Raw genomic sequence first — 18,226 nt, forward strand, 5'->3', positions numbered from 1 at the left:
CAATCAGACATTACACAGACTTTGTACTAAGGAGCTGACAGTGTAAAGTCCATTTAATATCCAGTCCAACTGATTCGGACATCTTCGTTCACACATACAACTCCTCCGGATAATGTCCGCAAAATTTCAGGGTTACAGTCCATGTGTGAAAGGGGCTTCAGTTTACCTTTCATGAGGAGCACTACTTGTGCTACTTGTAAAAAAAAGTTGTGTGATTGTTTTTGTATCTCTGGTGGGAGATTTCTAAAGTCTGAGACAATAACCCAGAAGACAAAACAGAAAGCCTGCATTACACAGAGCACTGAGTTTGAAGGATTCGGCCATTTCCCAGGCAAACAAAGTTATGTTTTTGGTTGCGTTAAGGGAAATATAGGAACCAGGAAACTTAAAATCAGGCTCTCTCTGCTTCTGTTGCTTCAATTTAGGACGTTCTTTTTTAAAATCTGTCTAGCCTCCACTTTATGGAAGTGCCATAAAAAATCACGCACCCATTTAATGGCTTATAAAGTGAAAACTGATTCGCATTTTCTTCACTTTAGGAACCAGTGGTAAGATTATATCCCTCTCCCGAACACCTAAATAAATCAATCTTTGTCTTTTGTTTGCTGTACAGAAGCTAACAAGGACCAAATATCCAAATTACATATTAAGTGAACTTCGAGCTAATTGTTGCCTATAGAGAACGATGACCCTATAAAAATATGCAACAGGTCTTGTGGCTGCATAGCATTCTGGTTTATGGAGGCTACTGTTATGTATTTTAGGGTCTTTTTTTAACATGTTTTGATTAGGCAATGTTTAAGATGTGACACACAGGCAATTATACTCTTCTCTTAGCCCAGTCAAAACCAAATCAGTTGTGTCATTGATCTTGTAAGGGTGATACAGTCAAAGGGACCAAATCAAGTTAAGAGCTTGCAAATGAAAGGTGGGAGGACTGTGTGTGAAAACACACCTCAGGTTGTCACTGAGGGCAAGATCAATGGCTGCAGGGTTGTGACAATACCTGCCAGTTCTGTGTGATCAAGAGCAGAGGCTAAAGATGACTAAAAGTGACTCCTCTCCTCTCTAAAAGAGGAGCCACATGACAGATAGAGAGAGGGAGTAGCACAGAGGGACAGGGTTGTGATGGAAAACTGTGCTGTAGGTCTAATGATGCAGCTCTACTATCTAAGGCGGGTATGGATGACCCCTCGGCCTCAAGCAGCTTCATCAAAGCTCACACTACACAAGCTTTTACTCACAATTACTAGTGACACACCAACACGTTGTAAAAGGAAACTGCTCAAAAACTCTCTTGTTGTTAAATAACACAATATTGAACTGAATACTCAATCTATCAACTTATTTCTCTGTTTAATCAAAAGACTATTTTTATGTTAGGTCTAAGACCTGCAGCTGATAAAAAGAAGTAAAATGCAGTATGGATCGTGTGTGAGAAAGTGATTCCTTGCCATAGTGTCTGACGAGTCAAATATTAGTATTTCCTCAATGAAGGGAAGCTGGAGTCATTCAGCAGTAGTGGCAAACAGACCAGCATGAGACCCTGCACAGCATATTTATCCATATTGTTTTATATCTTCCAAGGGCAATGGAGACAGACAGCGTTGCCTGCTTGAGAATAATCTATCCACTTCTGAATCAGAGCTGAGTGTGAGCCTACAGCTGGGAAACAGCCTGGAATATGATTCCCAATTTATAGTGTACTTTTGTCAGGATCAAATGGGATTGGATGTACGGCTGAATTTGAAAATGTACTTTCCTATTCCTCCGTAAATCAAGTTAGGGGCTCCCCTCTGACATTCCATCAAAAGAATCAAATTCCAGTACTGTGTCTGGGAAAATGTTTTTAAATTGACTTTGTGAAAGCACAATGTCCATTCTTGTAGACCTATGAGGCCTGAAGTCTTTGAATTTATTTTTAAAAGGAAATAGGTTATTGGGGAAATTCTGTTTTATAGATACCACTTGTGTTTGATCTACTGCATGTTTTGCTTCCCAGGCTGAAAAGAGAAATAAACCCCTTCTGGATAAATGTACACTCACACTTCAGTTGTCTGTCTTTTCCATATCTGATCTATGAAGCATGGCATCAAGCGCTGCTTCTTTAGAGTGATCTTATTTGCTGTTGATAATTACGCTATATTGTTTCTTTGCTTTTTGTTGGAAAGACAAGAGAAACAAAACTAAAAGTCCCCCAAATACAATCAATGGTAATGCTCAATGCTTATTAAGTTTACCAGGGAAATGTAGACAAGATCTAATGGTTTTGTGTGTACCAACATTGTACTTCAGTCTCTTTTTAAACATACCTGTGTTAGGAATTCTTTGCATTATACATTTGTATGCGTTTATAGGAGGGGTTTTCTTTTCAAAGAATAGAGAAGCATTTTGGGCAAATATCGATTTTGTTTAATGACTTTGCATCTTGTAATAGTTGTAAACAGATAATGCAGATTTTGTCCTTTTACTTAAAGTGATCCCAAAATCCATCTACCCCTGCTCGGCTTGTAAAAAAAAATTTAGCTTGTTTTTTCACAGAGAAAAGCTGCTGTGTTGTGGTTTGTATTGACGCCAACTACAGTGGATTCCAATTTCAACAAGTTTTCCAGTTTAGGAAATAAAGTATCTAAACATCCACAGAAATCTCTAAAATTGCTCATACAGCAAAATCCACTTCTCTGCTCTCCATCCTCCATATGCTCAGTGTGCACGAAAAGACTCATTTTGGAGGAAGTGTCTCCTAATGCTTGAATGACAAAATCACATCAGTGTTCCAGTGCGTGAGAGAAATGTGAACATGTGGCTGTCCCCCATCACTACAGGAAAGTAGCAATGGAATAAGTGAAAATGAACGTGTAAAAAGTAGAACAAAGAATGAGATAGAAGTCACATCAAACAGATAACAGGATATGACTGAGGATGTTCATTTGCATACTGTATAAATGTCCTTTGAAGTGTCAGTTTGGTTACTTTATTAATGGCGTACTCTGGGTATTCTGCATTAATGCCGGTGCAGTTTCAACACACGCCTTAGTAATCATCGTGTAATCGGGAGTGAAAGACTGCAAAATGACAATCAAGTGCATTCGCTTTTTAGAGGATATCTTTTATTCTACAGGTGGATAGTTTGATAGTGTGCTGATTGTCTCAGCCTTTTCCAGTGGATTATTAATCAAAACAAGTTTTAATTGAAGTGTTTTTTTAACCTTGCTGGGCTGTTGAAGATAGGCATGATTAGTTAGGTGTCAAACTGTAGCATGCAGATATGATTCGACAGAGAGAGGGGGAAAGCACAGACAAAGACATGAATTCTAACAGAATGAAGTGATGATGAAGAGAAGACAGACAATCAGCAAGGAAATTAAAGAGTAGAAATATAGAGAAGAGTAAAAAAGTTGTAAGAAGCAAGAAATGTGAGGGAGGAAAGTAAAAAAGGAAGAAGAGGTGGAATCTTTGCTTAGATCAAAAACAAGGGGGAAAAAAGCAGTTGAGAAGGTTTTGGTGTAGGTCAATTCAAGGTGGAAGGAAGAGAGCTTGAAGGGAGAGTATCAGCAGCAGGCAGGTACTTTTGATGAATGGAGGTCAGCTAGAGTGGAGAAAGGTAAGCTGATAACGAAACAAACAGACAACACAACACTCAATCCTTTACTTCTAATGACCACCCCAGCCAATACCTGCGTGCAGCCCACCAGCCGCCCAACAATAGCTGAAGACACAGGCTGAACGATAACGCAGGCTTCGTGAATCGACGTTCATAGACTTTGCTATTCTTTATCTCCTCTCGTTCACCTCAGTGCATCACTGACTGATGCCAGCCTCTGATAGGCTTGTGTTTAGGAGCGAGCCCCTGATTAGAGACATTCAAACTTGAATTGTATTGCAATTTGCAGCCTTTTAGAGCAAAGTGTGATAGCGTTGCCATTCTTAAGTCAGCTCTTACTGACAGCACCTGAAAGGGTGTAACCTCCCTGTCAATGCTGCACCATTTTAACTTCAGGAGTCCACTCATCGCATTGAGTTTCCATCTGTCACTGCCACAGCCAGGAGGTTCATTGGTAAAACTTTGCTGTGGTTGTTGTTTAGACACAACAAACTCAAACAAAGACAAGAGAAAGTCACTCATATATTTATAAAAAACAGGTCTTTTCAGGTTTACTTACTGAGACTATTAGACAAAATACCCCCGTCAAGGTGAATGAACATGCCATCTAGATATAGCTGAAAGTGTTTGGATTGATATGCCAAATCGCAACAGGGAAGAAATAAAGTGCATTCAAATGAATTCTGCTGTATAGCAGCTGGTGCCTGCAGCTGACGCTCTTGTTGTTTTTCAATCCCTCACTTCACACCTCTCTCCCCGCTCCTGTGCAGTGAAGTGAGAGGTGTGCGAGGTGGAAGTATTGACAAGCTTGCCAACTAGAAAAGGGATTTGAGCAGACTGACAGTGAGGAAATGGTACTGTCAGGGTTATGCCAGCTCACTTACCACGCAACTCTACATCCCCCCCAGGGATGCTGGATTTGCATCGCAATGGGACCTGCCTGCTTGAATAACATGTAACACTAAAAGTTTCAAAGTCAGATCAGTTTCATAGTGGTGTGAGAATAGTCCTCATCATATGTTAGCCAGTGCCAGGAAGCTATTCCGATGCTTTGAATGAGTCAGCAGGCCAATTCGCTGCTGTCCCCTGCTCTTTAAGAGGCAAGGGGGGGTTTACGTGCCAGGGAAGAGTGCTTGCTGTTAGCTCAGCTGGGCTGTGAGTGGGGGATCTATGAATAGAAATAGATTGGTAAATATATGGTTTCATGCTCATGCCTTTTTCTGAAACCCCAGTGTTCTTGCAGTCAATGTGAAATACTTTCATTCTATACCAGCAATGTTTTTTGTTTAGTTTTGTTTAACTCTAACATCTATTGACTGAAATTTACAGCTTTCCACAGTGGATTGTTTTTCAGCCAATGAATCTGAAATCTAACTACTTTGTTTTTTTACTTAGAACTGAAAACATGAATATAGGCAAATAACAATCTCTGTATGCCATTACTCTGCAAAAATATTTTACATGAGGATGTAAATATGGTTTCACAGGGTTATTAATGGGTACTTAAAGGACTACTGTGTAGGATTTAGTGGCATCTAGTGGTGAGGTTGCAGATTGCAACCAACTGAGCACCCCTCCCCTCACCCTCCCCTTCCAAGCATGTAAGAGAACCTAGGGTGGCCGCGAAACTTGCGGAAAATGCGAAAGGCCCTCTCTTTGGTTTGTCCATTCTGGGCTACTGTAGAAACATGGCGGGCTCTGTGGAAGAGGACCCGCTCCCTTTGTAGATATAAAGGGCTTATTCTGAGGCAATGAAAACACAATGATTCTTATTTTCATGGGATTATACACTAATTAAAACATACTTATGAATATTTTATTCCATTTCTGCCAGTCCATTCGTTCCTTTAAGCCAATGTACCAGTTCAGTCTTAACTCAAAACCCTTGCTGTGTCACTTGACATATCTCAAGCAAGTTGAAATGGGATGCTGGATAGATATTACTTCATAGACAAACGAGTGGATCATGACCTCTCCTGAATTCCCATGCTGGTTGCTGGTTGTGCAGCAGCAGTATGATTTTGGACTCAGCTGACTCATGATCACCTTATCAGGAAGGAACCTCCTTCTTATTGCCCATACACACATTAGCCTGTTACACATTGTGAACGCAGACCTCATACACATAGTTAAATGCCTACAGAAGTGTTTCCCAACCAATTTCATTTTACGACACCAACTGTACAGTATGTACACATAATCCTGCAGCATTGTCACATAATGCCTGATAAACTCAAACACCATCAAATAAAAACTGTGTTCAAACTCTATGCTTAACTTTAAATGAGATTAGTACATTATAACGTACCATTTGATAAATATTTGAGCAAAGTTGGCCAGACATCTAACTCGGCTCATGGTTCACCATTGTCCTTTTTACATAAGCTTTGACTTATTGTACTGTCAGACAAATCTGGGAACAATGGTTTTGCAATGAATATGGTATTTACAGTACAGTATTTTTGTATGCATTAAAACACGGGTATCTCGTCTTCGCCCTGTATATCTTCCTCCACATCTTTTATTTGTTTTTGTTTGACTCACTGTTTTTCTGCCTCTGTATTTCCCTTGTACCTTCGCTTTCTCCTTTATTACTCCCTGAATGTTACATTCACACAGTGACAACAACCACCCACCAGCAGCAAAGGTGCTTTTTTTTCTTCTCTCTGTCCTCGCTCCACTGCTCCTCCTCTATGGCATGGTTGTGTGTTTACTGCTCCAGTGTTGTTTTACAGGCCCAGCAGGTGTGGCCAGGGTTCGGCAGCCCAGGCCGAGAACCAGATGGTTTCATGACTCAGGTCCTCCATGCCTGGCTAACCTGCCAGCTGCAGGTGTCTGAGGCCCAGACTGATTGATTCTCTCTTTCTCTCCTCTGGTTTTCTGGCTTCATCTTGGGCTGTAGATGTAGCCAGGCCTGGATGGGTCAGCCAGACCTATACTGAGGTGTGTGCACTGACATTTACCTTGATGGAGACAGAGGCAAAGCAAGATTGAGGAGGAAAGGGAGATGTAGAGCAGGGAAGGAGGGATGGTGGCTGGATGAAATGTCAGGGTACTGGCAGGCTGTCTGGCTGACTGGTTGGATCGTTGGCAAACAGTCTTGCATGCATGCAGAGACACAGACACGTGTATGCACACACACACACTCACAAAAAAGACACATAGACACATGCACACCTGCTACAGATGCACACATGCTGGCTGGCTTGCCAGATCATCATCAAATCTATACATCCAGACATGCATTCAGACTCAGTGACACAAACACACAAGGAGAAACATGCAAAAACACAGAATGCAGCATATAACAATACAGAAGGTTTAATATACATCAGCTGGAGCCACTTAAGTAGGTATGAAGGTCACAGTGATTTTATTCAGTTCCACAGAAAACAATTTGTCTCATATTACAGAAATATATTAAACTGTAGATTGTTTTTAAATTATTTTTTTGTAATTGAAAGAGAGAGACAGCTACAGGCAAAACAAAGTGTGTAATTATAAAACAAATGCAAATGGATGCAGTGTCTCTTTTGTGGGTTCAAGTCCTCAGGTTGTCTGCTGTTTGCTAGATACAGCTCAATAAAAAAAAGTGACTAAAACAAATCTAAATACAGTAATAAAGACATTTGGATGCATGAAAGACTTGTACACTTACAGAAACATGTTCACTCTTCTTTCCGTTCCGTCACTGTCTTGTCGTGTTTATTCACACATACACATATTGCATGTGCACATACTCACACATCACTTCTAACAGCTATCACAGCCTCTTTCCCCCTTACCCTCTCAGCAAATATCAGGCATAGTGGCCCTCTCCATCTCTATCTATCAGATGCACTGTGGATTCTTGAGGCGGTATTGATTTCTACCAGAGGTGACATTTACTATGTGCTCTGCCAAGTCATTGCCTTAATCACCTGACTGGTCCTTCACACTTGAACTGAATCAGATGTCAAACTCCCAAGTGATGAGCTGACCTGTTCTTGCTCTTTCTGCGTGAATATGAGTCGACCGGCATCATAGCTACAACAACATCAGCAGCAGCCAGAAGCCACTCAGACATGTCCTTCAGTCATCCGTCTCTCTCATTTCAATCAATAGTACTGCCCTCAAATTTCTGTACAGCACATGTTGCAGTTTTTTTTACTTCATTTACCATTTACTACATTGCAAATACCCCTGTAAAACAGAACCCTTTTCATTTTTAGAATGTTTACTTTATTGCTGGTAATGGAGCTTTTAGTAGAACAGCATGATTTAAATGCTGAAGGTAAAGCGTATGGATCCTTTTTTTTCTGATTGAGCATTCCTTGGCTGCATTTAGAGAGCTAACATAAACCTAAAGACCTGCACTCCAAGTGGTTGTCAATAGGTAGCTGTATTTATTTCTCCTCATGCAAACTGATCTATATGCAACCAATCCAGCCTCTGTGTCTAATTTCTCTCTTCAGGGCTCTAGCCATTTCTTTCTCTCGCCTCTATATTTAAATACAATAATATTGACTCGTGTTCAAGATGATTCCCAACCAGTAGTAGGTGTAATAGTTGCCAGGTTGTTGCTTGGAAAGACTGTGGAGTAGATCAAACCATTTGATAAGACAGAAATTACGTTTTGACAATGTTGTGATTAAGAGTGTGTTAAAATTAGTTGGATAATGGCTAAAAGGTTGAAATGGATAGCTAAAAGAATGGATAAATGGGTGAAACTGCTGAAAGTATAAATAGTTGAAGTAGATAGCAAAAACTAATTGATAAATGATTAATGATAACTGGTTGGAATGTACAACTTCTGCCACTCCAAGTGGTAGTGGTACGAATGGAAACATAAAAAACAACCCAAACAATACTTCAATATGAAAAAAATACTGCATGGTTATGTCTGACAATAAAGGTTGGGAAATGATCTAGGTATAGCTTGCTGTACCTGTTGCATTGTTTTGGGATTTGCAAATTCATAGTCATTAATAATACATTAAGGAGGAAATAGGATGCCAGGTGGACGTGCATTGAAAGTTTATTTATGTCTGACAGTATTGGATGTATACTCTCCTGATCCAAATGATCCTGTACTCTGACACTTATCCTCTGGATTACCAGTCTATTTGCAGTTTGCTCCACTGCTCTCTCTCGGACTTTGTCCACACATCCGGCTAAATACTTCCAGATTTATTTATCTCTTTGGCTCTGTGTCGATCATCTCATTAAGTTGGTACACAATACACAATTTTCCGCGGGTCTAGCATTGCTTGAGCATGATAATTGTGCCTGCTGGATAGATATTGTTTTCGTGCACCCAAGGCTCTTTGTTTCCCTTAGACTGGACCATAGTAATCCCTCTATGTAGTGCTCAGCTCTGGCAAAGTCATACAGAGCCTGTCGCTGCAGAACAATGGAGCCTTCACAGAGACATCAAACACACAAGATACTGAAGCTGAAATGCACAAAAATCAATTAATGTCTCTCATTGGACCCCTCAAGAGAAAACATATTTGAAGCTCTGGTAAAGGTGATTTGTGTCCTACAAATCACTTCACACTGTGCCTGTTTGTCTGAGCATGTGCATATATTTTGGCATGCATGTGTTGGTGTACAGCAGGCAGTCCTGTTTCTGATCATTGTCTGCACTGGGGACTCTCAGTGAGCATAGCTAGATTTAAAACCGTGGACTTAAAAAAACATTAATTAGGCCACAGTCTTTTGTCTGCAAATAATTACCTTGAATTTACAATGCACATTTATTTCAGCATTTAGTTTGTGTCATGTGATATGAAGTAATTTCAAGAGACATGCTGTCAGAACATACTGCATATTTGAATAATAAGACACCACACAGGGGAAGAAACAAGCGGTCAGCAGGTAGAAACCACAGTTTTAACTCATGGGAAAACAGTGATTGGTATCTTTTGTGTGTAAAGTCCTTCATAAGTTGTTAGTTCTATCAGCTAGTTTCAAAATAGTGATTTATTAAATTGGGACATAACATAATTTCCAAAGTAACTGATTGAATTGGAATAAATTAATAATTTATTAATTCAATATTAATAAATTGAATTAATAAATGCGTGCATGGAAAAATATGTGTTTGAGAGATAGAAGTTGGCTTATTTATTTAGAATGAGTGGGAAATATCTAATTTTGCTAACCTAACCAATGATATTTGGCAATGTAGAGTACTGTTATTGACATGATATCTTGTAATTTGAGGTATGTTATGTATTTTTGTAAAATGTCATTTGAAATGTTCTCAGTTTATATAATTGTGAAAAAGCCCTTTCATCAAGTGTCACATCAGATGTGTCCACCATATTCCATTACTTTATTTACTCTTCAGTCTAAACAGGTCACACATTAGCAAGCTAACATTAGCTTTCCCAGTTGGTTGAGTTAACTGCAACAGTTGCAACTGGAAGTTGCCAGATTTAAAATTTAGTAACAGCTAATAGCTGTATAAGAACTAATTTATGCGTTTTAACCATTTTTTATTTAGTGATGTATACCTCTTAGCAACTGTAAAGGTAATGACAGACCAAAGGACTGGCTTATCATTTTAATGTGCAGAGTTGTGCAATGATGATCGCTTGCTTTGTTAATGTTTGCATGTCCTTGTTAGAAAGAATGTGTTTTAGGAGGCCCACTCTTCTCTTTCCATTCTTGTTTAGGCTCAGATAAAGTAACATCCTGGGTCTGGGAGTAAACAGGACAGGTTAAAGGGTAAAAAGCCACAGACAGGTTAGGGCTCTTGCCTTCCTGTGTCCTTGGGAGATGTGGTTCTTATCTAGCATACATTTCTCTGTTCCTTCTCTCACTATAATAGAATAAATTTGCACTTCGTTTGGTGAGACGAATTGATGCAAATCTTTGTGTGCTCTGTCTCCTTATTGTACAATAATATTTTTTAATCTTCAACCCAGCAGTGTTTTGTGTATTATTTCATATGTGCATTTAGTGTTTTCAGGCAATTTCCACAACACAACCATAACTAGACTACGTTTGAACTTAAGAGCAGCTGGCGCAACCAATTCATTAATTAGAACACAGTTAACATGTTTTCCTTTAAGAATCTACTACATGATAATAGAATATAACCTCATTCATAATTTCTGTTGATTCTAATAAACATTTGTTGAACCAAGTCTCAACGCAGGATCAAAAAAAAAAAATCTAATATTTTACACTTTATGGGATAGTGTATTAAAGGTCCTTTGTTATGTTGTGTACCTGCTGCACATCAAGGTCAGGATCCAGTTATCACAGTATGAAAGACATTACATATTCACCACAGAGAGTCTTAATAGTTGAACTCTGAAACAAGGCCTGTGGGTGCACATATGCTCATGTTTTGTTCCCTTGGAAACAGATGTAAATGTTTGTATTCATTGCACACTAATTCGTTTTGTGTGTGTGTGTGTATGTGTGCTGATAATTTAAGTCCCACTGCACATAAAATGGCAAACTAACTTAAACACATATGAATATGAATCAGGTCCTTTCATATCTATTGCATACAGTTCAGGCATGAAAACAAAACGAGTTCACAGAAACATGCGTGCGCACAAAGAGGCACACACATATGCGCATACAGGAGCCGACAGTGCATATCAAATCCTGATATGGATCTCCTTCTGTAAAATAATGTCCACACAATCCTTTGAGATTATATTTTTAATTAATTCTTCCTTGTGAAAAAAGAAATTTTCAGGGTGGCGATAGATGAACATAGTTGTGAAAAAGCTTCAGTTCATTCTGCTATAATGTAACCTTCACACGTATAGTACATTCATAAATGGTTTCCTGATGGAAAATATTGTCCACAATAATATTCCCTTTTTCTAACAACATTGTCATTAGTATTGCTTTGCCTTAATGCTTTCGCTGTCCTACTGTGAGTTACTGGGGCTGGACTATAATATTTCCCCCTTAATGGACATTAAAATGGGTGCTCATGTTGTTGATTCCTGTTGAGGGCAGTGTGTTTGCAGGTATCCACATGCTTGTGTGCACATAGACTTATATCACTGTGCATGTATTTGTGTGCATATGGTAATGTCTCTTTCTGCATTTGCGTATGTGTGCCGTATAGCCTTGCTTTGCCCACAGGCTTCTGGCCCCTTAGTCAACCTGATTGAGATTACGAACAAGCATTGTAATCTTGCCTTGTCAGGAAGCTGTGTGATGGAATTGAATGAACATTCTGTCACCTGAAGGAAAAGCACTAAGTCCCTTGGGTGCAGTGATTACTTTGCAGGGGCATTACATCTAATGACCTCTATGGCTGAATGTCTGCCAAAGCTTGTTCATCATGCAGACAGATCTCCATAGACAGCCTAGATGCTGCTGGGTGTGATTCTTGTATCTTCCCTAATATATGATATATATCTGTCCTTTTTTTTCATGTTGTCTGTAATCTAGTGTTTTACAGGAGCCATGCTAGTGGTGTTGCTCCATGGCAATGTCGGCCTGTTGGTCAGTCCACCACTGAAAAATCTCAACATCTAATGGATGGATTTCCAGAAACTTTTGTTAAGACATTTATGTTCTCCAGTGGATGAATCCTAACAACTCTGGTGACCCTCTGACTTTTCTTATAGCACCATTTGTGGTTAAGACTGAAATCTCTCAGCAGTTATCAGTTGGATTACTATGAGATTTGCTACAGACTTTTCATCTAGCTCCATCATCAGGTCAAAATTTTAATTTGTCATTTTTGACCAATTATCTGCAAAATAGCCTCAGCTGTACTTAGTGGTTAATGCTCATTACTCATTACTACTACACATCTTCAAGTGCACCTGCCATTTTGGTTCCTGTATGTGCAGCAGCACAAAGTGAAATGGAATATAGGTCGGAGAGTGTAGTGATTAATAAATACTCTCTCAGTCAGTCAGATCACTGGTCTCATTGCTCTGACAGCTGTGCCAATCACAGTGAAGCATGACAACATTAGACGCTTACTCTCCTCAAGTAAGTTGCCAGCGAAGTGATGTTTGGCCAGAAACAGACATGGTTCTGAGTCATGTATTTTCAGCATCAAAGACCCACTTTCCACCAAAACGCATGGCCTCATTTTGAATTAACCTTACATCGTATTGCACCTCTCCTTCCACTTGTGCACTGTACGGCTTGCACTTGGCAGCAAAATACCACTGAGACAGGCAAAGTGAATTTTAAGGCCAGGAAAACACCAAATTGTCATAGCGCTTCAAGAAAAATAGGGCTCTGAGTCATTTTTCCAATTAAGTGCTGAAAACTGCTGAAATCCCTAATAAAGCAAAATAGCGACAACTGATTGTTATTATTAAGTGAGACTGACATAATGACAGATACCATCTAACAATAGACAAATTACATAAATGGGCTTTTGTACCATTTCCGTTCAGTGTTTCCCTTTGTCTTACTGACACCAAACAACTGAAACAGTCCATTGATAAAAAAGGACAGTTTTAGTGAATTTTGCACTGCTCTTGTGCTTTGTGTGTAACTGATGAGTCAAATATTGATATTGATAAGATTTCTTGGTAAATTCTTGAAACATCAATTTCTCCTGTGTGGATGGAAATCATACCTGGGAGCCTTTCACTGTATTTCTTTCATATTCATTCCGAATAATGTCATAACACCACTACTGTGATACAGGATTGTCAGTAGAATTAGGGGAATATGTAAGCATATTATAAAGGATCATTATTCTGTGAAGAACAGTGTTTCATTATTATTTTCATGTTGAAGCTCTCTTGATATCTCTGGGGGAGTTGCAAGAGGAAGGGTCAAAAGATATGAGGATGAGCAGGTGCGATGTCACTGGTTGACACTGGTGACAGATGGCACAGTTTGGCACATGCATAGTCATCAGTGTCATGTATGCCATACTATATGGTTTATGTAATTACAGCACTGTGTGAAGATAGCCCAATAATATCCCAGATTTTGATTTTGTGCAAAAACACAATATTTACTTGTCGATACTGAATTGTCACATTTTGTAATGTTTTAATATAAAAGTTTCAAATAATAACATGATATACAAAATCGCATTTACTGAAATGTGACTGACCACTTTACTTACTGAGGCTTTCATCCTCCATTTATCATCTACCCCCTTGCCTGACTTGATACTGGCCTTGTCCAGCTTGATTTCAGTCTAGTATGGAAAGCTTTTCACAGTGCTTGGTGGGTCTATTAGTGATCAATGGATCTTTTCACCTCCTTTCTGTCTGCAGCCTTACAGTGTTTAACTAATCGTTTCACAGTACACAATGCTAGGCTGACCTACATATTAGGGATGGGGGTGTTTCCAGAAAATCACTTGGGTTGGTTAGGTGTGCGTATCTGTTTCAGAGCTGTCAATTATTACAACATACACAATTCTGCTTCTAAAGTAGTTCTCTGAATTGCGCAATGATGCCAAAGCTATTGCCAATACATAAAGAGCTCGAAGTTACTTATCTCTTGACCCCTGTTCTCCGATTATAGGAGTGGGGCTTCTCACTATGAGGAGGCTCTATATACTCACTACTCCAGTCATGAAGCTTGTGTTAAGGTGAAGTCACTCAGCTCACTATCAAAGAGATCGGCACAGAGTCATCCATCATTCAAGATAAGGACATGTCTTCCTCACTTCATGTATGTACAGTACAAAAAGGAATTCTCGTGTGACACAAGAGTTGCAAAACCACATATTTTCTTCCAAACATAAGAAGCTGAGCATTTGCTTTTCGCTTGGGCAAATGTAGAATTAAAGAGCAGCTCACTGTTTGCCTGATGGTGTGAAAAGATTTTGATATAGCTAGTGGCTATTTGTAAGAGAAGTGGCACTAGATAAGAAGAGATGGTGGCTAGACTAGTGGACCATGGCCATTTAGATGAAACTGCCTATCAAGCCAGTGGAGCCAGCCAGTGTTGGTTAGTCTAGGCAGATCTAATGTAGAAATAAGGCCGAGTCAAGCCTCTGAGTATCTGCTCTTTGTTTAGCTGTGGATTCAAAGGCAGTCTGAAGGTACGTCAGGCCAGGTTTACAGAATGGTGTCACCTAAGGGCTAAACAGATTTTGACAGCACAGCCTGATACCCACTGCAGGGCCTAAAGATAGGTCAAAACATCATTTAAAATTAATACTGGACTTCCAACTTTTGGCCCTTTTCATATTGACAACACTATGGAGATACAGTGACTACCATATTGTACATAAGATGAGCTTATCTCACAACTGACTGCTGGCCTAAGAAGTCCAGTCTTTGGCCAGTGCAATGATGTCCATCCAGTCCATTCACAAAGGTCAAGTGTGAGGCCCAGCTCGCTGCAGCATGTACAGTATCTCTTTGATAGTCACATCCCTAAATAGGACCCAAGTTGTTACTCTTACGCATGCACTGAGTGGAAGATTTGTAGCTTGGCAAGCTGGCCTACAATGGAGACTCTTTGATGCGAGCTCTGGTGTTTACACTAGCCTGCATGTTGCAGCCTAATGCAAAGAATACACATGTCATGAGTTTTTTGGGTTTTTTTTGTGCAAAACTTCTATTTTGGGGATTTGTCAGTATTGGTGAGCAATGAGTGTTTGTATGGGGGCTTGAAGTTTTAGCCACAAATTTTATCTGCCAGCTTTAAAAATATTTTTGACCAGAACTTTGTCTGACAGACTATCTAAGCTTTACATCCGGAGAAAATGTAATGTAAACAAACAAAAACATCCAAGCTAATAAAATGATTTCAAAACCTCAGCTGTATTTATAAATGGTTCTCTTTTGAAAATAAGACATTGCGAAGTGGTAAATAAAAAAACACTGTACAATCTGAAAGAAACAACATAAGGCTTATCTTTCAATTAATGCATCGCATACCTACATATAACCTGAAATGTTATTTTTGCTCAGCTGTGAATCTTTTCCTATCTAGATTATGTTTGGTCTCTCTGAGCTGAGAATCAGTTCAGACACAGCACTTTACAGTCTGTCTCCATTGGAACACCCACCCTTAAAGAGAAGGTCGTTTTTCAAAAGAGTGGTTAAAGTGCTTTGTCGCTGTATAATTTTTGAATTGAATAAATGTAATTTGAATTGAATTGTAAAATTCGAAAATCATTGCCAAATGGCATCTTGACCTAGTTTAGTTTGCTATTCTATGTGTGGTGAAACTATGATGCAATAATTAAAAATGGTATGACTACATTAATTTATTATGTAAAGTGTTTATTTTTAGTTGATGATTACACAACCAAATCATCACAGCTGCCTCTGAACTGTATAACTTGTTGTACAGTTACTTTTTAGCCACTCATCAGCAGTGAGCATATGTTAAGTCATTCTGGTGGTACAAGTACTCAACTCTATCTCCACAATAAACCCAAAAGCAATTACATTCATTAGACTAGTCCCTTGTTTTCATAGTTAAGAAACTTTGTGCAAGCGGAAGTCTTTTTTTGTTTGTTTGTTTGTTTGTGTTACCACATATTCGTGTATTTTCTTCAGCCTTATGTTGTTTATTCAGGATTACTGATGATTACCTTTTTTTAAAGGGAAACATTTATTTATTATTATTCCCTCCTGCCCGTGCCTGTCAGGTTTATCTGCACAGAAACCATGTGTTCATGTGTATTATTCTGACCTTCCCTCTGTTCTCTGTGTCGCAGGTTGCCCACGTGGGTGCCCAACAGGATGGACGCCATGAGGGCTGTGTGCCTGGCTTCCAGGTCAAACAATACCAGGTGGCATACAGTGGACCTTTCCAGAAAGGCCAGCCACTTATACAAGGTCAGTTAAAAATGGACACAGCAAACATAGCCGTGTTGAATCTAACTTTCTCTGCTTCGCTTTGAATGTTACTCTGTTGCTACCTTTCTCTCGCTCTCTCTCTCTCTCTCTCTCTCTCTCTGTGTCATTCTTCAACACAAATCTGCATGTGGGTGTGCAGACTCACATACGCATATAAACCCTCAGTCTGCCTGTCTGGCTCCTGAGGATTTGAATAGCAGCATATCCAGGGGAGCTGAGAGGAGAAAAGCCAGGCTTTCTCCCGGTCAGTGGGCAAGGTGACAGTGTGTATGTGTATGTGTATGTGTGTGTGTGTGTGTGTGTGTGTGTGTGTGTGTACGGGCTGTTTTGTTCTTCACATTCATTAGAATTCATGTGGATTCTTGTTATAAACAGGATACAGAAGCGGTTGTTTCTTTGCACCACAATGACAACAACAACATAATTTGTGTCTGCAAATGAATTATTCCCCTTGATTGGGTGATATTTACCAAAGTGTTTTTTTTCTTCTTTTGTTCCTCCCCTGAGGGCAGCTTTGGGCTGTAAAGTGAACTGTGCGTGTGTTGTGTACTCAAATGCATGTGTGTTTGCCTCGCGACTATTTTGCTAGAGCTTTTCATACCCAATACACTGGTTACCATGCTCGAGTCAATATAACCTGCTGGAGAACTCCTCAACAGCCTTTGAGTTGTATTTCCCCCTTATGCAGAAATATGTGTTTGATCTCAGCAGGTTTATAATCAAAACATGAAAGATATGAGAGGTAGTTGAGAGGAAGGTCATGGTGTTCACAGCTGAGGGGTCGTTATCATGGTGGCTCAGTTCCATCTCTGAGCCTGTGGGGAGGCAGCCTTGTCACTCTTTTGTTACTGAAGTGGCCGTTTGGATTCCCCACAGACTCCATTGCGAAACTCAGACCACAGAAGTCCAATCTCAACTTTATATTGCTGCCACAACTTATTGGTCCAGTCTGCTCCTCTGGGACCCTCCAGCAGTGCCTATCTGCACAGCTCCACTCCGTCTCCACAGAGATCAGCAATAATGTCCTCTGGCTAGCAGTCTGCTCCTCTGGGGTTGTGAGTTATGGCTGCCGGCATGTCAGCTACCGGTCGTTTTACTACAGAGCTGAGGAAGTTCTCACTAATTCATTTGCTCAATAATTCATTCACTTTTGCAGTGAGTTGTTGTTGTTTTATTTGTACAATATGATGAAATACAATGGAAATATGTAAATTCAAATGGGAATAATTTATAGATTGTAATGCCGTCTGTCATTTATCGTGGAACATGTTTTCATTCCTCTTTCATTATTCAGGCACTTCTTTATTTATTTCATCATCCCACTGAGTTGTTCTCCTCATTATTATTACCTGCTTCAGGCACATGAATAAGTTTAATTGTTATATGGCTGAAGTGTCATGCAGTGGTTGTAGAGGTGCTATATAACTTTTTTTTTTTTTTAAAGTGCCACCCCACTGATATACAGCTTTTACAATTGAAAATACATACTTTCCCACTTAGGCAGCAAAATGCGACAAATCTGAGCATTTTCTCCTTCAATCTCATTTTTTTCTCTTTTTCAGCTTTATTGTGTTTGATTCGGTCAGCCAGCGAGGGATTTTGTCATCTGGAGGTTCAGTGGTGCGTGTAGTAGGAGACAGAACTCAGTTCTGCTTTAGTGCTCTGCTCTGGGACGACAGAGTGGTTCCATTACCTTCAATATGCTCCTGTCAGCAGAAACACCTCTCACCATGGGGGGTCTCAATGCCTGGACAGACGCATAAGCATGCCTTTGCCCACACACATATGCATACTGTACATGTGTACACACACACTCATAGGGTACAAACATAAATATACATGTGCATGCTCA

At 39.7% G+C, this 18,226-nt stretch overlaps 1 protein-coding gene across 1 annotated transcript in view; it reads left to right on the forward strand.

Annotated features, from left to right (window-relative positions):
- The window catches only part of cdh13 (cadherin 13, H-cadherin (heart)), a 353,543-nt gene that overhangs the window by 86,034 nt on the left and 249,283 nt on the right, over positions 1-18,226 (forward strand). The window contains exon 2 of the mRNA XM_067589068.1: positions 16,233-16,353. Coding sequence (XP_067445169.1) covers positions 16,233-16,353 — 121 coding nt within the window. The remainder of the gene's footprint in view (positions 1-16,232; positions 16,354-18,226) is intronic.

Source organism: Thunnus thynnus, chromosome 5 (assembly GCF_963924715.1).
Source record: "Thunnus thynnus chromosome 5, fThuThy2.1, whole genome shotgun sequence".
NCBI lineage: Eukaryota > Metazoa > Chordata > Actinopteri > Scombriformes > Scombridae > Thunnus > Thunnus thynnus.